Consider the following 23,564-nt stretch of genomic DNA (forward strand, 5'->3'; position numbering starts at 1 on the left):
TGTTTCCAGGATACATGTTAATAAGACCAGTGATGCCTTATACCCCCAGTGGGGGTCGCACCCCCAGTGAGATGGCGCGCCCCCACTGGCTGCCAACTGAATGAAAAAAAAAAAAAAAAAAAAAAAAAAAAACAATTTTTTTCCGCCAATCATGGCCCTCCACCTCACTGGGGGTCGACCCCCAGTGGGGGTATAAGTCATTTTTCTAATAAGACTCATAAAATTTTAAGAAACTATGACATAATTATGTAAATTTTGTAAAATTTAATGCACATTTTTTTTTAGATCTCAAAAGAAATTAGTGTAATTTATTATTTATTTTTTGAGATTAAAATGTCTTGGGATTGACGATTCACACAGACGAATGATTCTCTTACAAGGCAACAAACTGAAAGACATCAAACAAATGCTCCAAACAAAGGAAAATGATTGGGATTTCTCCAAGTACAAGATGTACAAATTTACATTATTTATTAAGAAAAAAATAAATATTTAAAAAAAAATTTAGAATTTAAAATATGTACACACCATACTGCCGAATTTTGAGCATATATATATATTTTTAAACTATTTAGTTTTGGAGGCTCATGACTAAGCATCTATGTTTGGATTGGTATGTCATGGTTAGGGTGGTTAATGAATCCAATTCTTTGAATTCCGCTCATTAAAAGCTCGTTCAATATTAATTTATCATATAAATAAATCAAATTTAAACAGAAATTAAAGAAATATAAAAAAGCAAAAAAGAGTTAGATCGTATATAGAACCAAATTTCAATATCCACTTAAATAACGATTATTTCAAGATTCATTATGGCTCTATTTGTTTGAGTTTTGAAAATTTAGTTCCAATATAATGTTCTCACGTGGTGTTTATTTGTAGCTTTTAAAAATTAATTTCATGTTCACTTTTGAAAACTCGGTCGAATGCGAGAAAATTTAGACTAACCGGACGTCTCACCGGTCGTCCGGCCAGTTGCCTAGAATAGTGCATTTTTTTTTTGTACGATTGACACATGTTAGTTTTTATATATTCAACAAAAAATATTTTTCAAATTTTTTAAATTTTTTTATGAGCTTTGATAGAATTTTGAATTGTGTGTTTGGTTATGAGTTGTAAATTTTTGTATCAAATATCATATGTCACATCAAAAATTCTCCACTCAATTCAAAACTCTTTTCAAAACTCATTCACCAAACAAATTTTCTACACTCAAATCATAATTTCAAAACTCACAAATTCAAAATACAACTCTTATTCTCAAATCATATTTAAAAAATTCTACCCAACGCTACCTATATTGCTACATATCCAATGAAAGAACAGTTCTTAAAAACCACTCTTGAAGCTATATATGTATTCTCATTATAAATTCCATTTGAACTGAAAAAAATCTTTACAAATCATGTGTCAAGTATCTGCCACTGTCCTCAACATATGGAAATTTGCATGCTTGTTATGACCTAAAAATCTTCACCTGTCAAAAACAACTTGTATTTCCATGCTTCAAGTATATGTCCTGCTTGAAAACAAAGTCCACCAAAAAAATGAAAATAAACCAAAAAATATTAAAAGAGATGAATCTGAACTTATGACATTAAGGCTGTATTTGGAATTTGAATTTGTCAAAGAAAAATTAAAGGGAAATAGAGTTACTAATATATACTCATTGTTTATAGGTAGTCAAACTAAAAATGAATATTTTTTGACAAACATTTTCTTCTCATTTCCTTCTCATTTTCCTAACCCAACCAAAAAAAGAGAGGTCCTTTTTCTTTCCTTTTCCCTCTACAAAATCCAAGATCAAACACAGGATGATCTGAGAGAATGACAATGATATATACTATACACTCTCCATTTGTTATTATGCTTAGCTAGATTACCTGCTATCTGCTAAAGTTCTAATTCTCCTCCTTCATCAATGAAAATCTCAGGATGGACCGATGCAGTGTTGAAATTGAGAGCCCTTTGGAGCTTCCGATGGTCAAAAACTTCAACTTCAACCAAGAAAACTGAACTGACAGGTCGATGATCTGAGAGTCCTATCTCTGCTCGCCCGTAAGAAAGCTGTTTTATACCTCTCCCTTGCCATAGTATACGATCACACCTGCATAATACCCAAGTATGTAAGAACTGGTCACCCAATCACCCTAATAGTTCGGCAAAGACCTTGCAAACTAGGGAGTTTATGCCATCACTTTTTCATAATTTGTCCATTCCATTTTTGTGGGACTCGACAAAAAATCAAGTTGGCCTAACTCTCTCTCTGAAAAATAAATAAATAAAAATAAAAGTAATGACATTGTCAATTTCCTGTTTTCTGTTTACAAAAAATAGGATCAAATTTTGAAAATAAAAATAAAGAAACATGTTTGATGAGTTGTCGGAGGTGGGGGTGAACTGATGTGGTGGCCAGTAGTGGGGGTGGCTGGAGGTGGCCCGAGGTCATAGGCAGTGACTGACCAGTTGCTGGAAGGTGGATGGAGCTTGTTGGAGCTTGCCAGTGATCAGTGGTGCTGAAGGGTGATGGCGGTGGTGGGTGGTGGCCTGAGGTCATGGTGGAGAGAGGAGCAAGTGAAAACAAGTGAGAACACCTTTTTTTGATCCCAAAAATTTTGAAATTTTGGAATCAGTTTCACTTTTTTGGAAACAAAAACAATATACCAAACAAGTTTTCATTTCCAATTTCCAAAAACTGAAAATGAAAATGAAAACGAAAACAGAAAATAGGAAACAAAAGCGCAACCAAACAGAATTAAGCTGAGGTATTCTATCCTCAGCTGAGTTTCAAGTCAGACTCTTGGAATGTCAGAAACATTGGCGCACCTACAAAACTGTGCACAAACCATAGCCTAACTCTGACCCAGAAAGGGCATTAAGGAGAGGGGGCCAAACCTAAACCTGCAAATGGCATATATTTCGATTCCCCCTACTAATCTCTTTTCCTCAATCCAAGATTGCTAATCTTGTCAATTCCAAGAAAATCATACTTACCATGCCGGGGATCTCTTCTTCTCCGCTTCTTTCGCATTTTCACCAGCATATCTGTCCGAGTTGATTTCGTACTTGTAAGTCGGTGGGAACGTTAATGACCCCTCTTTCCATCCATCAAACACACGCCCTCTGCGAAGTTCTTTGCTCAGCTGCCACATCCATCATGTTTCCATTTATCACAATCTCACACTTTCAAGATTAATATGTTAACTAATCTTGTCATGACATGTATTTTTTAACAGTCTCATATGAATCAGAGGATGTAAACAAGATCGATATTTTAAGTAGTCCATTGCTTTATCAAAGGCAGAAAACTTTTCACCAAAACAGGCCAAATCAAGAATGAGTCTCACTCACCTGATCACTGTTCAGAAGTTCATCCCATTGTTTCTCAGCCACGAGCTTCCTCACCTCTGCGTCCAACATATTGAGACGATAATTCAAATCCCCAAACCAGAATATCTGACTGTTTACAGAAACACTCAAATCACAAATTCATGTTCAAAATACATTTTCAAAAATACAATAACAAAAAAATAAAAATTAGTGACACTATCTACAGCATATAGCTATTGAGATGAGTAGAAACCATTTCTCTTGACAAGAAATATATCTTGATCTAAGAAGTTATTTCTAATCTCTACATTAGCGACACTATCTGCAGCATATAGCTATTGAGATCAACTACTTGAAAGTTCCGCACTAAGTTTTTTTATTTTGTTTAGTATATCAATGTAATGAAACCTTTCTGAATGGCCAATTTTACTATTTCACTTTGAAAATAATTCATAATTTGCCCTCAAAAAATTTCAAAATAAAAACAAGACTGCAGAAGCAGACTACATCTATTTTAAGTTGAATGTGCAACTTACTCATGAGCTGGAATTGTCTGTGGTTGATCAAAATCGATCACAGATGAGAAACAAGTACGTTTCATGATCTCATGCACATCAGAGTTACGCCTCTGTTCATCCCCATCCTTTTGACCAGAGGTCAAATGAGAACAAACAAAGCAAAGCTGTGTTTGAAAAAGAGACATACTAACAGAAACAGAACCCTGTAACAGAGACATTTATTAGGTTGATATCCATTGAATGTCGTTTGGCATATATGTTGGTGTGCCTTTAGCATGAATAGAAAGCCATACCTTGTTACCCATGTAACCCATAATCCCAACTCCAACAGGAGAGACTTTCACATTGTTTATATGTCTCCTCAACCTTCTGCGTACCCAGACAGATACATATATCCCTACCATCTGCTTGCTGACAATCCGGACATACTTAGGACGCGATTTCACTTTGTCTTTTGGTAGTCCATTTCCATGTAGCACCTCAGATACTTCTAGAAGGGAATCATCTTCCTCTTCAGAGAATTGGTCAGAGGAAAATCGGTTGGAGGAAAACTGGTCAGAGACATCAGAAAGAGAATCAAGATTATCAGGTCTCTCTACTTGATGCATCCATATCAATCCAAGGTTTCCAGAGCTACGATGTGATCTTTTCAATCCAGTGGACTCAATTTCTTGAGGACTGAGTACTAGAGGATTCTCCATCCAATCAGAGCCTACTCTTGCAGAACTGCTGAATACTCTCCGTAGTCTACACATGGAAGAAAGAACTTGAGGTGTCGTGTCCAAGGATTGTTCAGGCCAGTCCAATCTACCATCACTATCAATGCCATATATTCTCTTGAACTGGAGTTTCTTCCCCATACCCACAATGTCATTCAGTTTACAAATGTTCAAATCACTGATATTAGTGGTGCCTATAGCCCCTTCACCCAACATCTCGAATGCAGGATCATCAATCTCATCTGCAAGAATATCAGCAGCTGAAGAAGTCCTTAATACGGGAGAAGGTGGAGCACTGCAACTTTTGTGTGTGGTCTTGGGTTCCATAGATCGGTTCAGTGTCCTACGGATAATTGATTCCCATTTTGGAATTGGCCTTCTAGTTTCCGCTCCCAGAACGTTTCCGGCATTCAAGGGTACCACCTCTTGGAAACTGTAAAAGGTCAAATATAATTGAATGTAAATTAAAAAAATTCTTGATATCCTTCGAATTTTTCTGCAAACAAAGTCTTGTTATACAGTTCTAGCACACTGTCGAATGGAGTCGACATAAAGTTGTTCAGTAAATCCTGAAACCATTATTTTGAAGAATTTGTTAAGAAATACACATCATTTTTAATGATGTAAAAAATACAGTATGAACTAGTTGAATTTAAAGGGACATAAAACATGCTGTTACATAATTGCTTAGTTCACATTCGATACAGAAGGGTACAAACAGGATTTTGCATACAGTTCCTAACTCAAAAATCAAATCCATAATGAAAACAATGGACTTCATGAATTTCCAATCGATGTTCAAGCATGCCATTACATCAAATCACTCTCCGTCTCCCCACCCCCACCCTCACCCTCACCCTCACCCCATCTTAGTATTTTGTGCTGTCTATAAAAAGTAAAAATATGAAGTCAGCAAATAATTAATAACCGTATTGAGGTTGTGGCTATTAAAAAACACGAAATACTAGTCATCAATTAAGTTGTTTTTAAGGATTTTAAAAAGAAATCTAAATGATGTTCCAATTTTGGCAGAATTGTTCAATATTCTTGATGCATCCATAAAATGTACAAGTATATAATTTTGTTATTTTCTATTTCCTTTTCTTTATTTATTTACTTTTTCTTCTACTCCCTGTGATGGACAAGTTAACAGGAATCTCTTAACATGATTAAACTTGGCAATACGAGGAAACTCACCCAAGAATATAAATATCTGCTGGTTCCTTCATACAAAGCCACTCATCAATGTCAAGATTATCATATGGACGTCTTCCAGCAACATTCCAAGTGCCTATTGTCACCCTATAGAAAAATAGGTGACACAATATGTCAGTGACAGGAAAAAAATTGGGATTTCTTTATCATTAAAAAAGAAAAGAAAAAAAAGAAACCATAACAGGTTCTTCTATATCGAACCTCACATCCTTTGTATTAATATACTGAAGACGCAGCGTTTCTGATTTTCCTCTCCTGTGTCTGGATGTATGGCTCGTTAAAGAAGGTGCCCCTGGACGAAAAAGTTCAAAATTTGAAACTCCTATTGTCATTGTATTTCATTTTAATTGAGCTTATCAGGGGAATCTATAATATTAAAGATTTTCAGCTTCCAAAACTATCAATATGGCTTCTGTTCAATAATGAATCAAAATGAAACTTGACAGAAACTTTGGTTCATTAAAGCCAAAAGGCGGCAGGCCACCTAATTTTCTTGGTTAAACTAGACAGCAATTAAAGAAGATTCAAGTGAGAGCAAAAATAGAATTAGATATAACTCGAGTTTAAATTGCAATAAATAGAGCAGGTATCAGTTGAAACGAAAGAAATCACTTAAAATTGGAATTATGTATTGCCTGAAGTTTGACTTGTGCAAACAGATAATTTCCCTTGTATTCTGCGGATATGATCATCACCCACATGCATTCTTTCATCTTTAAGTGAGCAAGCTGTATAGATATGCAAAAAAGAGAGACTGATCAAACACAATAGGTGCCAGAAAACAATTGTCATAGTTAATTCACAAAGTCCATACCATCATCCTCACTCTCAGTTTCCGTGTCAACTTCATCTTCACTAAAATCATACACCTTGGGTTTGATATTTAGCCATTTCTTCATCACAATGGAAGGCCAAAAGGGCTGTCACAATTTGCATCAAAAACAGTTATCAAACGACCACATAGCTAACTTCAAAATCCCATATTAAGTGAAGCATAAAGCATATTCAAGCATACCTCAGGGTGCTTTCCTTTCGTAACTTTCATTGTCGCGCAGTCAAAAATATGAAATGAAAGCTCAGAAACACAACAACAAAGAAAACGGAGAGCTTTTGTCCTTAATTATGTTATCAGCCACACTGGCTTATATATTTGCCGGTGTTCTTGGAGTTTAATATCCTAAATGAGAGGTTTTTAAAAGCATTAGTCTACGGTTAGGCTTTGTTTTTGTTCGATGCCAAATACACAGAAGATTCGTACTAGGACCAAACAGGAAGGACAGAAAAAAAGTAATGGTGAGGATTAATAATAGACATGGGTGTTTTCTCATCAAATTATAAAAGCATGATATTATTGAAAATTCAATCAAAACTCAACAAACAAAGATCTATAAAAATTAGAATGTCGCTTTCAGTTACGACAACTCTGTAGCACTTAAAATCAATCGATGCCTATACACATAACTTCAGCAAGGTAGTGGGTGAGATATGGACCATTGACACCAACAGCTAAAAAGAACCATTTCTAAATAGAAAAAAAAAAAAAAAAACTAGCAAATTGCACGAGTCGAACTACTTAAAAAACAAAAGAAATTGCATCCATCCAAAAGCAAATTGGAACAAGAAACTGAAAACACCAGGTGGGTAACTACAGCTGTTAAATGCAAGATCAACAAACACTTCTGATTGAGCTAATATTGACTCAATTACAACATGACCCACCAATTTTTCTATTCCCCAAACAAATCTATGAATGAATTGAGAAACTTTTAGGCCACAATAATAAATAAGCCAAACACAAACACTAATTAAGACCAGCAAGTATAAAGTAAGACACCGCCTAACAGACCGATTAACCATAATTAATTGATCATTACCATCACAATTAATATCCAAGATTTAGCAAAGAAACCCACGTCATGAAAACAAGCAGAAATCTGGCATGACTCAAAATAAATAATAGCAGATTGACAGAGACATTAAAAAATATTTATACTTTTAGGTCAACTGAGTGATTCATAAGTAAAACCCAGCTGTAGATTTATTGGCAGGAAAGTATGTACATGCATAAATAAATATATATGGGCGGTGATAAGGTCCAACTGTGTAAAAGAGTCTCTGTCTTTGTTTGGGAGTAAGATATTTTAATAATTTTTTAATTTTTAATAAAAAATATGTAAAAAAATAGAAAAATTATGATAATTTTATAGTAATTTTTTGACTAAAATATTTAGTCCCAAATAAGGTATGGTCAAAGGCTCTATATTGTAGGACTTAGTAAAGAATCTATAAAATCTGTAATCCGATCTAGTCTAGTCTAATTCCGGATTCCACGATTCCGGATTGAACCCCACGATTCCGGATTGGAATCGATCTGAACCGTATATAAATAGCATATATGTATATTATATACCCTCCTGCATAATATCTTCTTATTCCATATAAAACCTAAACCCAAACTTAAACCCGTATAGTATCTTTTTTTATTACTTTCATTTATTAGTTTTTAATTTTAATTTGTAATTGTCTAAATACTTATGGTGGAAGTAATTTTCTTATGGTTGTTTAAATTCTAGAACAATATGTCACTATTGTGGAAAGACATATTACTATTATGGAATTAATATGATACTAGGTTTATATTTTTATGAAATTAAAATGTTCTATATATATATTTTTATTATTTAATTATGTGAATCCGTAGTCCTAAATCAATCTCATCCGTATTTCAATGGATTGGTTTGGATTGGTTCTACAATTTAAACAGATTAGATTAATTTTAAATTTTTAAAAACTGTAAATAACAGATTAGTCCTATTTTACCTCAATCCGAACCAGATTCACCCCTACTATATTGGGATTGATTTGAGGATAACCTTAAAATACAGACTAAAAGACATGGAAATAGAATAATAAAGAAATGGGAAAGGAGTGAGGAAGATAAGATTTTTTTATTTGGGGAAATCATTGAAAAGTTGTGTTCTTTGAATAAGTAATGGAAGGAATGTGAACACGAGTTTGCAGTAAAAGACTATTTTTTTTCTGGGTCTGTAGTATCCTCTTAAAAACACATGAAAAACCAAAAACAAGATATTTTTTTAACCATATTTCGTTAGGCATGAGGAGGAAAACAAAATATATTTGTTTGGGAGTGGGACAACGCAGGTATTTGGACCAACCAGTCTACAGCTGTGGCTCACTTTGGGTGTCCACAAACAATTGACTTGTGGTCAGCATCACACGGACCCAAATGCACCAAATCCAAACTGGCACTGGGTCGACCTCTTATCATTATCCTCATTGAAATTTTTTTAAGTTTTCCGCACGAATTTTCAATTTAAAATTTAATTAATTTAGTGATACAATTTTATACATGCAAGTAAGGATATAAAACAGCTTGGATCTGTGAAAAATTTAGATCTCATTTGCCAATTACATATTTTAGTTAAAAGATTAAAAATTATTATAAATTATCACATCACTTTTATTATTTTTTTATATAGCTTTTAATAAAGAGGCAAAAAATTATTAAAAAAATTGTTTCCCCACAAATCTTTTTAAACTGAGAGAAGAAATGGACCATCCTAGGACGCATTATCGATATTGTTGTTTGTCCAATCATCATCATCATCATCAATCAATTTTTATTTTTATTTTTATTTTTATTTTTTTTAAAAGACACAAAATGTAGCTACATTATCAAAAATCCAATATGAACCAGTCATATTCAATTCAAATTTGATAATAACTCAACATTAGCAAAAAGAAAATACGAATTCGATCACTTTCTGCTGCCGATTGGACCACACACGTGTATATATATATATATATATATGTGAGTGATTATTCAGTATTTTTAAAATATAAACAAGTGTTACTCTAAAAGATTTTAATTAATAAAAATAAATAAAAACATGATTTATGTTGGAGACGGAAGTACATAAAATTAAATAATTAATGATTGACTTAAAATATAATCATATAATGTTATGGAATTATTGAATAATTTTTCAAATATATCTATGGATAGATAGATAGATAGAGAGAGGGGGAGAGAGGGGAGAGGAAAGTGACATCCACTTACCGACCCTTGTCGATGACTACAAATTTGAAGACGTCCCTTTGGTTTGGGGGCGAGTGGCCAAGGCAATTGAAGATATACATACATCTGTACCTATTTTATATATATATATATATATATATATATGTACATGCATTGGAGTTCTCTGTTTGTAATAAGAGCTGCAATGCAACCTGCGGTCTGCTATATTTCTCATCTTCTGCCGCCTTTTTTATGTTCCTCTTCGACGATTCCCCTTTAGGTTCCGTTTATTTTTAGATATAAAATGAAAATGATTAATAATAAAGTGATTGATAGCGAAGAGATTAAGTAAAATTGTGCCTGTTTTGATAATAGTTATTAGTGAGGGGATTGTTAAATTATTTTTATATAAAATAAATATAAAATAATAAAACAAAAAATATATATAAAAATATTAAACATTAATGTTTTAAAAAAAATACCCAACATGTAAAAAAATTTAAAAAAATAAAAATAAAATAAAAAATTTTCAAAAAAATAAAATGAATAAAATAATAATTTTTACTTAACAAAAATTAAACATTAATGTTCAAAAAAAAATACCCGACATGTAAAAAATAAAATAAAAAATAAATAAAAATAAAAAATTTCTAGTCTGCCGGACTATTTTTCTAATACCAAGTCTTACAGGCCTATCCTAATCCCCTCCCCAAGGGAATTCATAGTCCGGAGGGGATTACGAATCCCCTATCCATCTCTCATAATAAACATGATATTAGTGGGTTCTACCTCGCTATAAATCTTAATCTCCTCTCTATAACCCAAAACAAACAAGGCCCAAGATTCCAATGAATGAATGGTCATTAAGTCCATCTCTAATGGTATATTAAATTTAAATAAAAACCTTTTAATATTAAGAATTTCACCGGAGGGTTTTATATTTTTATCAAATTACCATCGATTGGACAGACAATTGGGAAGATGACTAGCTGGTCTGGGTACTGTAATTTTTTCATAAATTTTTGTCTTAAAATAGTCATTCAGGACATCCGGCAAACATCTTAGGATGAAAATTCATCAGCAATAAACAGTGATTTGATAAAAAACATATTAATTCTCAGTTTAATAAAAGAAAAGTGAAATCCTGAATGATTTGATGAGCCGTTAGAGAAACAAAAAGTAATTTTTTTCATCAAATTTAAATTTGATGATAAATTTAAAAAACCATTAGAAATGATCTAAACCCTCCCAATTTGGCATGTTGACGATTTTTCATTTTATTAAATTACAAAATTCTTTTTTTGTCACTCTTTTTTATTTTTTTTAGGATAAATTGTCACGACCCCAAACCGCCCCTAGTAGTTTGGTGCCGTGATGGCCAGTAATCCGTAATTACCGAAGGCCAACTTTTCAAAAACTTAACACAATCAGAGTATGGATATAGGGGGCTCACAAATGCGGAAGCAATGAATCAAATACAAGTAGTCCATAAGAGTCGTGCATAGATCAAATGAAATGCCAAACATTCCAATTAACTTTACAACTTAAATACACCAAGGTAAAAATACATGTTACATCTTGATCAAAAGGCTTCTCGAGCCGACATATACAAAATACAGCTAATACAAGTCAAGAAGCATGATTTTCAAGATTGGCCGACATGCAAAGCAGGGCATCGCCGACGTAAATACAAAAGTAAAGCCGACATAAGTACAAATCCAAAACAAGCATCCAAACGATCTAGGCGTCGCCGCCGTCCTGCTCGTCACCTACATATATATAGAGGGGTGAGTACAAATACTCAGTGAATGGTACTAATAATAAAGGTTTTGCATGAATATAGACGAGGTCCTTCAAAACGAAACACATCAAACTTTAGCAAGACGAGGGATGAACCGTATTCATCATTCAAGTATCATAACATCGGCGAAGCAAGGGATGAACCGTATTCATCATTCAAGTATCATAACATCGGCGAAGCAAGGGATGAACCGTATTCATCATTCAAGTATCATAACATCGGCGAAGCAAGGGATGAACCGTATTCATCATTCAAGTATCATAACATCGGCGAAGCAAGGGATGAACCGCATTCATCATTCAAGTATCAAGGGCTGTACGATCCGTAATCGTTTGGTCAAAAGTATTGCGAAAGTTTAAAGTCCTCCAATACAAGGGACTTGTGTTACTTAGGCCCGTAGCCCGATTTAACAAGGACCGTATCCTTTTATACTTAGTACTGCAAAAGTTTAGAGTCCTCCAGCACAAGGGACTTGTGTTACTTAGGCCCGTAGCCCGATTTAACAAGGACCGTATCCTTTTATACTTAGTACTGCAAAAGTTTAGAGTCCTCCAGCACAAGGGACTTTCCGAGGATAACAAACAAACAAGGCTATCTATTCATGCTTAGCAAATACCCACGTCAAAACAAACAAAACAAGATTTATCAAAAGCAAGTGTAACATAGCTTTATTAGAAATACCACTCACCTAGTTCTTCAGGTGTAGACTCAAAGCCAATATCAAGGACCTACAATCACATGGCAAGTCACATTCTCAAAGCAAGCTCTATATATACATGCAAATGATCTCGGCATTCTTGCCAGATCCAAGTCAAAGACAAAACAAAACAAGCTGGGAGCTTAATCACTGCTCCCGTTTCTCGAAAACACACTGGGTACCATCCAGGACTAAGCCGAGGTCCCGCTAAACGAAGTCAGGAAAAACCTGGGTTTTCCTTTGAAGAGTAGGAAGAACATGATCATTTGAAAGATGGATGCAAGCTCACAACTTGTTACAAAAATCTGAGTTTTCATGCCAAGAGTTCAAAATATATGGACCTGGGTACCCATTAAAGAAAGTCATGCAAGAACAAACACAAAACATGATTTTCGTTCCAAACTTTTCGATCAAAATGAGACTTTCTTCAAGAACACATGGAAAACCATTTTCTCTTACCAAAACCAACTTCAAAACGATGCATGATATGCAACACAAATCCGATCATGCAATGCAGCTAGATAATCCATAACAACATTCAAAGTAGATCAAGAATCTTACCCCAAAGCTCGAATCTAACGGTTCAAGCCACGAAGATCAAGCTTGGAAGACTACTCTCACTCAAGAACTCTCTAGAGCTTCTCTCTCTAAAACAAAGATTTGAGACAAGAAAATGATTTGTTTCAAGGTCTGCCGGCTGCCTTAACAATCAGCTCGGACACGTGGCGTTATCGGGTTGGTTCAGTTCCAAAAAGGTGATTGATGGACAAGACAAGTCTCTGACAAAGCATATGCAGCAAGCTCGGGTAAGACACATCGGCAACAAGGTGACATCGGCTCAAATCAAGGATCCAGCAACAGGATAGAAAAACATCGGCTAGGGAGGACGACACTTGACTAAGCTGTGCCACACCTTGGCCGAGGTGTGCCACATCTCGGCCTAGGCCATACCTGCCCAAGGACAAGGTTCACTAAGTGCGACGCATCTCGGCAATGAATGCCCGAGGTGAAGATGGGTTGGACAAGATCTCAAAACAAGTCTAAGTACAAGGGTTCAAAGGCGGACTAAGCTCAAGATGACCTCGGCTACGCGCACACACACACACACTAAGCGAGGAACGAAATCAAGCAAGCAACTTTAAGCAAATCAAGGCAAGACAAAACCTTCAAATCAAAATAACAATGCAGGTTCATGCAGAAATGTATGCAAGTATGACAAGAATAAGGTGAGTGTTGTTACATAAATTATACTGACACCTCTTAAAGTTTGGTCCGATTATATCTCATTCCCTAATGTTATAAAAATTATATTTTTATCCTTGTGGTTAATAGTCTCATTTCACAAATCTTTGCTTATATAAAAGGTAACAGTTCCTAATAAAAAAAAATAGAGGAAATTATATTACCAAAAAAAAAAAAAGTAAAGCAAAAAAAAAAAAAAAAAAAAAAACACACATAAGTAAAGCAAAGTAATAAAAAAAAAAAGAGTGTATGAATTTACTATCTTTTTGATACCAACGTTAATTCCGTCTAAATAATTATAATAATAGGGGGCCAGTGTAATTTTCTAAACATCAAGGGGTGATATGTATTAAACTTAAACTTTAGGAGGTGTGAATATAATTTACCCTTTTCTTTCTAATACGTCTAAGAACATCTCCAATTCAAAGTCAAATCCTTCATCAAATTTAAATTTGATAAAAAAAAAAAAATTGATAATAATGGTGTTCCAACCATTTTACCAAACTAGTATCAAAGGAAGGATCCCTACTTTTTTTCATCAAATCGAGAGAGTGTTTTACATTTCATCAAATTTCGCAAATGACTATTAATGGACGATCAGATAGATGACCGGTCAATCAACCAGGTGAACGACCGAATTGCAAAAAATTTGAAGAAAATTTACCCTAAGCTGAACAACTGCCCAGACATCCTCTCGATTATTCCCTCTATCGACCGGTTATTTGATAAAAATTAAAAATTTAATGTTAAACATTTGGTATCAAATAATTTTTAATCCAAATCTTTACTCAATTTTAATAATAATAATAATAATAATAGTAATAATAATAAAGCTTTAAATAGGGATAGCCATTTTAATTTGATCCGCAGGGACCCGCCTATACTCGCCCGAAATAGGGTGGATTTTACGCGGCCGACGCTTATGTGGGGCAGAGGTGGATTATGTTTTGGTCACCTATAACGGGGGTGGGACAAGGCAAGACAGGGCGGGAATCGCTTCTCTAGATCCAAACCCAACCTGATATAATAAATAATATATGTATATATATAATATAATTAAATATAAGAAAATAATATTAAAAGTTTATGATTTTGTTTAAATATAAATAAATAATAATCTTAAAAGTTTCATTGTTTATATATATGAAAATATAAATATGTATATGAAAAATGTTTATGATCACTAATTTAAGAGCACTAGGAGAGCACTAATTGATGGGTCCCACTTATTGATGTGATATTTTGGTCTTAAGTTTTTTTTTTTTTTTTGAATTTTCACATCATTAGTGGTCAATTAGTGCTCCCAAATTAGTGGGATGAATCATTGTTGTATATATATATATATATTTAGTATGCTAAAAATTTAAATGATTTTTAATTTTTTTGACTATTTAAAATATGATCGGATATCCGCAGATATCGGGTATCCACAGGGGCTGGCGTGGGGTTAAAAAATTTCATCCGTAATAAGGTTAGGATAGGGTGGGGGAGTTTGTTGGCGGAAGCGACGATGGAGAATGGTAAATCCACCTCAAACTCGTCCCGTGATCATCCCTAGCTTTGAAGATGTTCTAAAAATACAAAAACAAATGAGTAGATATAATTCTTGAGAAGTAGGCTCCATCATAAATTTTGTTATTTTTTTATTTTATTTTTGTTGTTGGTGTGTGTGTTTTCGTTCTGGGACTTGAGGAAAGAAAGAGAGTGAATCAAAATAATAATTATGCTTCCATCTTCGATTTGGTCCCCAATTACAATATTTGCTTAAATTACTAATAAAATAACAATTGTATTATTACAAATGTCTTGCTATATTTCCTTATGAACCAATTTATAGAATTAAGGATGACTAGGCCACCACAACCACTTTTTGAGATCTCCAAACAGGTCTTATTGTAGTACCAAAAACATCGGCATTAATTTTTATTTTTTTGGGGGGTTAATTTATTAATATTTGCTTTGCTTTGCTTTGGTAGGAAGCAATTGCACTTTTTTGGACCAATTCCTTTTAGTTGTTTACAATGTACGTTTCCTAGAATCTACCGTGGAAATATCCTAGAATCTGCCGTGGAAATAGAAAATATAAGGAAGATTTTCGTGTAGGTGTAAATAGATAAATTTATTGTTTAATAGATCTTATGAGAATTGATAATATTTTTTTATCAATTATTATTAAAAAATGTTATTAATTGTTAATTTTTAACGATTGTTTAAAAGTTTTGTCACAAAAAATATCATTATTTATAAGTTTTAGAGATAGTTTAAAAATTAAAAAAATTAGTCTAAAATCCTTCTTCCATTTTCAATAATGAAAGAGGTTCACAATATTATTTTATAATGTGTAAAGTACCTCACTCCCGCTCGCTATCTTCTCTCTTATTTCTTCTCGTTCTCGACCTTTACACATCGCTTCTCTCTAAAACTCTCTCCCTCTTTTCTATATCCAGACCTCCTCCTCGCTTCTCTCTCTTCTACCACTCTCATTTCCTTTCTTATTATAAGCTTTTGTTGCTGTGGGAACTTACATCATCAAACACAGACACAAACCCACATTGTAGTGAGAGAGAAATGGAGCTTCAACATTTTAGCCATGAACATCCATTGATACTCGGTGAAGTGAACGATGATGGTGAGGCAATTGTCTGCAACGTGTGTTGGGAAAACATCTTTGGTTCTGCATTCTGTTGCAAAAATTGTTTATTTTTTATGAACAAATTTTGTGCTGAATTTCCAGAGGAGATGAATCACCCGATCCACGCCCATTCCCTTACGCTCCAACATTCAGGGTCTTCTAGACGTTGTGATGTTTGTGACGACAATATGTACGGATTCACCTATCAATGTTCTCCTTGCTCTGTTTTGTTTTTTGTTTTTTTAATCTTCACTCTTCTCTCAGTTCCACTTTGAGAGAGAGAAAGTGAAATCTTAGAGAGAGCGAGAGAGTGAGTGAGTGGTGAGTAATGGCAATGGCAGTCTCGAAGAAGTGGTTTTCTTTGAGTTCTTGCTTCTTCTCGTTCTGTTGTTCGTCGAAGTAGTGGTGATAACACGAACAGACAACAACTCTGCTCCCGAGTACTATTTCTCTCTCCAAAACTCCTCTCATTCTCTCTCTCTCTCCATTAATTTGCAATTCACAACATATTCGAGAATTTATTGCTTTTCTGAGACTCGGAACCAGCTCTGGTTCTCAAAACCCTACTAAATTCAAATTAACTCTCGAATTTTGTTTATTCTATTAACAGGAATGTTGAAACAGACAAGTTACAGAGCACCAACAACTCAGATGATGGCAAGAGAAAATCACAGGGGTGAGTATGTGATTTGGTCAGAGAAATTTGGAAATTTCTATGATTTGGAGAGAATTTCTTTGTGAAGTCACCAGAAAAATTCTCTGTGAACTAGAATTCTCTGTGAAGTTCAGTGAAAATTCAACCAGAGTGAATTTCTCTGAATTGAATTTTCTCTGGTTTGGACCAGAGAATTTCTCTGGATTAAATTGAATTTTCTCTGGTTTTGGACCAATGGTTTGGACCAGAGAATTTCTCTGGATTAAATTGAATTTTCTCTGGGTTTGATTCAAAGAATTTCACTGGATTGAATTTTCTCTGATTTGACTTGAGGGACCTTAGACATTATGAAAATATTGGATGTCTTTTATGCTATAAAGTCTTAATACCAGGGACCTTAAAAAAAATCCCCTTAAAAATTTGTCCCAAAAAAATGACTAATTTTTAATTTTTAGTGACAAATTAAAAAAATTCGTTACAAAAAAATATCACTAATTATAAATTTTAACTACAATTTATAAAAATTGTGACAAAAAAGCCGCTAATTAATAATTTTTAACCACATGCAAAAATCGTCTTAATAAATTATTTTAATGACAATTTTACTAAGATTATTTTCAATAGAGCTTTATGAAAACTAAAAACAACTATTAAGACTTATTAATAGTTAATTAATAACCTTTTGAGTGGTCAAAAAAATTAATTAAATTATGATCTGCAAAACTTTCTCAGCTTATTGATAATCCATTAAGTTGTTATTAACATGACCCTTTATTTATATATTTATTTAAATATATCAAAAGTTAACATCAAATATGCTTGGAACTTGGGAAGTATCCAAAACCAACAAGTATAAGGAGACGATTCAAATAAAAATAAAAATAAAAAACTTGCTTGATTGCATGGTCAATGTCAATATGAATTCAGTTCTAATATGTCTCTGCCTCTGAATTGATACACATGAGGGTAAAACAAAACACAACAAAAGCCTTTTATCGTGATTACCAAATGCCTAAAACAGCTGCTTTTTCAATGTGACAATTCAAGTATTTTCAAACTGCCAAATCTTGCTAAAATAGAAAAACTGATCAAATTTGAATAATCAAACAAACCAACAAAATGTTACAAGACTCCTTTGGCTACAAACTGAATAATATAGACACCATTGCATATTGTTCTACAGGATTAATGTCAACCTCACACAACTCACACGTCGTGAATACCCCAGCCCTGAATCTAGCATGCATTTTTACACCAAATTGAAATACATTGAAATGAAAATGCCATTTGGAAATGAAATCAAGGAGTCGCAAAAAAATGATGAGTAAAGCTCATGAGAATTGTGTTTCGTAGACAAATTTCACAAAAAGAAAGAGACTGGTCTTCTTAACATACAAAGTTCTCACACCGGTCAAATGAAAAACCAGTTCCCACAAACCAAACCAACTCAATTTCAAATTTTGTGCAAAAACGAGATGGTAATTACATGATGGTGCAACGACTCTTCTCCTCAGCTGGCTGTGCTGCTGCTGTTTGCTGGTTCCTGTTTGACTCGGATGGATTGTACGTAAACTCGGTAGTATCAAGCCCATACTGGTTTTTACATGCAAGATAAACAAAGAAAAAGAAGCTATATTCAGAAGGAAAAAAAAAAAAAAAAAAAGGTACAAGCAAGAAGTAGAAGGGGAAACATCGTGCAGTAACTACTGTTCTGCAATGATATCCATACAATTGAGTCATTGAGTTTCCAAATAGTGTCAGATGTGAAAGTTTGAGAATTGAATTGTTTGATTTTTGAAGTAAAGTATAGTGGGAACTGTGGTGTTCTGAGTTCAGATCTTTCAAGTACAGATTCCGATCACAGGGACAATTTTGAAATCAATATCAAATTGGAGCAGGGTAAAGTAGAGAACCCACCAGACAAATTGGGCTAAATTTTGGCAAGATTTTCAAAATGGATCGAATGGAAAATTTACACGAGGGAAAATGCATGGAATAGAGGGCAAAATGGAAGTTCTTTTGATTGGTCAAAAAAGTTATTTTTATTTTGAACACCACATAAAATTTGTAGGCCTTTGCTACACTTCTCAAATGTTCATACACTCATGTTGTTGATAAATGTCACACTAGACTACCTCATAAGGGACACAATTTTTCTAACTCAATAGTATACAGAACAGATTGCACCTTTTCTCTCATACGTGCACTCCAAGCATCATTTCTGCTAGCGCGCTGATCAAGGTTACCAGCAACAGGGACACCCGTGGCTGGAACTGGCAGCGGCTTGTTGATCAATGGTTGTCGGATTTGTTGCCTTGGGCCACCAATATATTCATCATCACTGTCATATTCTACCGGTCTGTTTGCAGCCCTTACAATAAGAGCTAACAAGAACAGAAGAGCCTGCAAATTACATGCGTAGTCAGTAGAACCAGGGCATTATTAGACCAAAAAAACATAAACGACTCAATTTTGAATTCTACCAGCAATTTGATCAAGTCTTTTTACACTTCTATACATTCAGACAAATCAAGTTAATTTTTTTTTTTTTTTTTTTTGTAAATAAAAAAAAAAAATCATATCCCATGCCAGTCCTGTCAACCATAAATTTTTAGAACTTCCAAATAAAATAAGGTTATTCTAGGATTTCTGCAAAATGAAGCTTTTATGTTATTTCATTGTTTCCCTCTTTTTTGGTTTCTATATATGTTTTGTTTGGAGTGGGGGTGGGGGTGGGGGTGGGAAGCTTAATGAGTGAATCCAGCACAACATAACAAGGACTCTGCATTATTACATTCTTTGCGTACCAAATGTGGCCACATGTTTATATGTCAGATGGCTGATCCCAAAATATATGGCTGTATTTTGTTCTCTTTCGAGGTTGGCATGTCTAACAAACAAGCGCATGTCTAAGTACGATTTGTCATATTGTAAGAAATCCAAGATGAGATATATGCACAAAACTAATGGATGAGGAATGCTTTCACTTCATTGCATCTATCACTCAGATGCAATAAAGAATAAATTAATAGTAAACCTCAAAAGCAAGAGACATATTCTTATGCTTACCTCCAAAACAACGATCCCAAGAGCAACCCATTTGACAATTTCCCAGTTGTCTTCCAGAAACTCATATATCATATCAAAGTCTCCAGTTTTATCCGTTGGAATTTCCTGAAACAAACAAAAAAGCAACTAATCAGATATCCTAATAGGTATACCATCCTGAAATTCGAAAGTTCACTTAGAATAACGCTCACCTCTTTCCAGCTTTTGTCAAAGAATATGAAAGCTGCACATGCCAGTTCTACCAAGATCAACAATATCACCAATACTGTATACTGTCTTGACTTAAGGAAACCGTACATCATCCAAAAAAATATAAACAATAGACAAGCCATATAATAAATATAAAAAATTATATATTTTGCATATGTTCCTCAATTGTCGTATCCTATATTTTTTTAAAATTTCCATGTTGGTGTGTTTGTGTCCGGATCCATGCTTTTTTGCTACAAATGCGAAATGCATCAATAATTAGGATACACAAGTCAAGCAGCATCCATTCCGTGTTGCTGCTCCAATACAACCAACACAAGATATTACAAAGAGAACTGCACCAACACCAATAAATAAAAATATGAACCTGCAAAAACACGACCACAATGGAAATTAACTCACATTTCAAAATTTCCTTGAATAAACAATTGGTAAGGGTACAATGTGTACGTGAATTTAGACCAAAATAATCAATTTATGGTCGTGTTTTTGCAAACACGACCTGAAACAGTGTGCACATTGTGAATCTAACCACAAAAATCATGAAAATAATCAATTCCTCAAGTATTGTATATCATGATTCTACCAATGAAAATTGAGGAAAATGATTCTAAATTCCTTAAATAATCACCACATCTCATGTATGATCGGCGTGCAACGTGTAAGGATGGGAACGAAAGCTAAACTAAACAGCAAAAATTCCACATCAATGTTAAATTATAGCATCACAAAGGTTCCATAAATTTATTTGGACAAAAATTTAAAAATTAAAAAAAAAATAATAATAAATAAATAATAAAAAAAAAATGCATAATTAGTGAGCACCTACAACACACATGACACATCTCACAGTGTGGCTTGTCTATGTTTGACATGATAACACCTAAACTCATCTCAAATATAATGAAACATGTTCGGCACATATCCAAACGTGTCTTATAATTTTTTTTTCACAAAAAGTAAAAAAAAAAAAAACATTGGGACACATGTCCATTGCATAGACTCAAGTAGGGGGGCACAACTTCGATTGAACTCAAGCAACCCGAGACCAACCCACAAAATTTTGGAGCTTGGACAGTGATTTCAAATTTGGTCAGGGCTTCGGCTAAAATTTGCCAACCTGAATTAAACTTGGTCAAGACTTGGGTAGAGGCTCTCACAATCCAACCAACCTAAATTCTATTGCTAATGTATACAAGGGTAAATTACACTGAGCACAACTGAGGTTTAGAAAAAATATAATAAACCCAACAAGTTTGGCATAATTCCATTTCAGAAAGGCTAAAGCGACCATAACTAATATATATGTTGTGCAGATATTTTGAAAATAACCATGCTAACATGGCCATATTTTGTTCTATCCACTCGTATCGGTACCTACTTCCCATGACAAAAGGTAATTGCCTATCTTACTTCTTTGCCTTTCTACTTGTCGTGCTGACACACCACAGTATTCGAATTGCAGGCTTCACTAACTGTGCCTTCTCTTTGATATCCATTGACGTGTTATAGAAATTATGCCAAACAAAGATTGCCTCACAGATTCTTAGATGTAGTTTGCCATGACTTAGTTCCCTCTATCGTTTATATGCAATTTATGCTACTATTTTTATAATATAAGGAAACACTCACCTATAAACAGGAAGATGCACTCTAGACAAACTATTATTTATTCTTGAAGACAGGAGGAAATGAAAGCAACACAAAACATGCATTGGGCAAAACCATTTTCAACATATCATAACGAACCAAATTCAACTATGCAAAGCACCATCAATCAATGAAAATCTATAACGAGATCAATCTAGAAAATAACAGTTTAATTGCAATCTATTCTAATTATGAGATATAAAAAATGTCTTTCTATACAAATCCAAAAGCACAAACAGATTTGGGGTGGGTCACATACCAAGCTTTCGGAAGGTTATCGAAAATGCTGGTTGACAGAGACACAGCAATGAGGATCGGCCGACCAAACTGTATCATTTCGTCACTCGTGGCTGAGATTGGAGCCAAATCCTCATCTGAGTTTTTATACTCCACAAACAAGTAGATCCCATATGCCAACATGGCCAGACCAACAAGAGTCAACAAGAAGTTCAAAAGCTTCAATAAACATTCCAAGCACCCGCGACATGCCATCCTCTACAATCCCTTCAATCACAACCCTTGCAAATTACCCTTCAAAATCATCAATTCTCCAATTCACTACAGCATAAACCCCACATTTACCCCCACAAAATCAATACTTCAAACGTACAAATCTCCTTAAAAATCAAAACAATATAATATCAGAAACCTTTTTGTTTCCACAAAATAAATAAATAAATAAATGATTCATCTTTGAGAAGATTTAACATTGAAGCTGACTATAAATTTTCCAGCGAAAATTTCCATGGGGAACAATTTTCCGGGGAAACAAACGGAACCAATTCAATCGTGGAATCTGAGGTGATTGAATGGACTTACGATTCGCTAGGGTTTGGCTCGTCTATTGAAGATACAATGCATGTGAATCCCTCAATAAATTGTTATAGAAATGGCTTTTTCGGGGAAAATTGAAAATTGGAGAGAAATATAATAAACATGAGCACAAAAAGTTATGATTTTTATGAGTAATAGACAGAAAAATAGAGGGAGAGAACTTACAGAGAGGTTGGAGCGGTGGATTGGAATTGCAGAGAGATTGGGAGGCTTTGAAGATTCGAAATCGGACAAAAGAAAAGAGAATGGTCTGGAATTTGGTAGTGATGAAGCAAAAAGGTGACACCTTTTCTGTTTTCCTGGTTGATCGCCAGCTAGGTTATGTTATATGATTGGGGCGCCTCCCCCTTTTACTATCACCAAAATTTTCATTTTAAACGAACACGGTTACAGTAACGGTAACGGTAACGGATAATGAATTCAGTTTTTTTTTTAAAATTTAATGTGTGAATTTTTATTTTAAAAATTAATTATTTTAAGAATAAATTATTTATAAGTCTTATTAGGGAGACTTATGTAATGGAAAGTCCTATGAAATTTCATATAAAGTTTGAAGTCCTATTAGTTTACTATTATACCATTTATATATGTTTCTATGTTTTAGCCGTATTGTTTCCAATTGTTTGGTGTCGTGATATGCACCATGATCGCAGAGGCTGTTGGGTTTTCAAAATTTTACTAGGTTGGATGGTTTGGTTGTTTCATGTTGCCGATCTGGACTCAGATTGTTTGAGGAAATGAGAGAAAGTTGTCTGCTTCTTCAATTGGTGAATGTTGCTCTTTGTTTTGCCTGATTGTTTTGTTTTCAATGTCCTCATATATCGTATGGATTTCGCAATCTGGTAAAACCATCCATTGGCACACTTTGTAATGATAATCTCACATCAACTTCTGTGGTAACGCTGTTGTATTATAATGTTCACATACGTGTCACATTATATTTCGTAAAAGTA

The 23,564-nt window shown here is 34.1% G+C and overlaps 2 protein-coding genes and 1 long non-coding RNA gene across 9 annotated transcripts; 1 reads left to right on the forward strand and 2 right to left on the reverse strand.

Annotated features, from left to right (window-relative positions):
• Positions 1-1,329: 1,329 nt before the first annotated feature.
• IP5PII (myo-inositol polyphosphate 5-phosphatase 2) lies at positions 1,330-7,828 on the reverse strand. Of its 3 annotated transcripts, none has more exons than XM_028221742.2 (12): positions 7,657-7,828; positions 6,798-6,959; positions 6,597-6,702; positions 6,418-6,510; positions 5,984-6,074; positions 5,765-5,869; positions 4,142-5,000; positions 3,867-4,051; positions 3,352-3,460; positions 2,995-3,143; positions 1,884-2,107; positions 1,330-1,519 (listed from the first exon to the last, which is right to left on the reverse strand). In XM_028221742.2, the coding sequence occupies exons 2-11, from the start codon at positions 6,825-6,827 to the stop codon at positions 1,894-1,896; spliced, it is 1,941 nt and encodes a 646-aa protein (XP_028077543.2). In that variant the 5' UTR covers positions 6,828-6,959; positions 7,657-7,828; the 3' UTR covers positions 1,330-1,519; positions 1,884-1,893. The 3 variants fall into 3 exon arrangements, with proteins under 3 accessions (XP_028077543.2, XP_082758280.1, XP_082758279.1); XM_082902154.1 differs by having other exon boundaries at positions 7,776-7,823; XM_082902153.1 differs by having other exon boundaries at positions 6,798-7,743.
• An 8,090-nt stretch (positions 7,829-15,918) lies between these two features.
• On the forward strand, positions 15,919-17,835 carry LOC114279442 (uncharacterized). Its single transcript, XR_003635280.2, has 2 exons — positions 15,919-16,633; positions 16,804-17,835. It is a non-coding gene; the product is annotated as an uncharacterized LOC114279442 (long non-coding RNA).
• A 147-nt stretch (positions 17,836-17,982) lies between these two features.
• On the reverse strand, positions 17,983-22,960 carry LOC114279495 (tobamovirus multiplication protein 2A). 5 transcript variants are annotated; one of them, XM_028221744.2, is made up of 7 exons: positions 22,777-22,960; positions 22,037-22,394; positions 20,395-20,494; positions 20,109-20,189; positions 19,918-20,022; positions 19,036-19,251; positions 17,983-18,441 (listed from the first exon to the last, which is right to left on the reverse strand). In XM_028221744.2, exons 2-7 carry the CDS (start codon positions 22,267-22,269, stop codon positions 18,331-18,333), a joined length of 846 nt encoding a protein of 281 aa, XP_028077545.1. In that variant the 5' UTR covers positions 22,270-22,394; positions 22,777-22,960; the 3' UTR covers positions 17,983-18,330. The 5 variants fall into 5 exon arrangements, with proteins under 5 accessions (XP_028077545.1, XP_028077550.1, XP_028077549.1 ...); XM_028221749.2 differs by having other exon boundaries at positions 22,037-22,281; positions 22,777-22,959; XM_028221748.2 differs by having other exon boundaries at positions 22,037-22,295; positions 22,777-22,959.
• Positions 22,961-23,564: the final 604 nt, after the last annotated feature.

This window comes from Camellia sinensis, chromosome 13, assembly GCF_055761805.1.
Source record: "Camellia sinensis isolate YWXY chromosome 13, ASM5576180v1, whole genome shotgun sequence".
Lineage (NCBI taxonomy): Eukaryota > Viridiplantae > Streptophyta > Magnoliopsida > Ericales > Theaceae > Camellia > Camellia sinensis.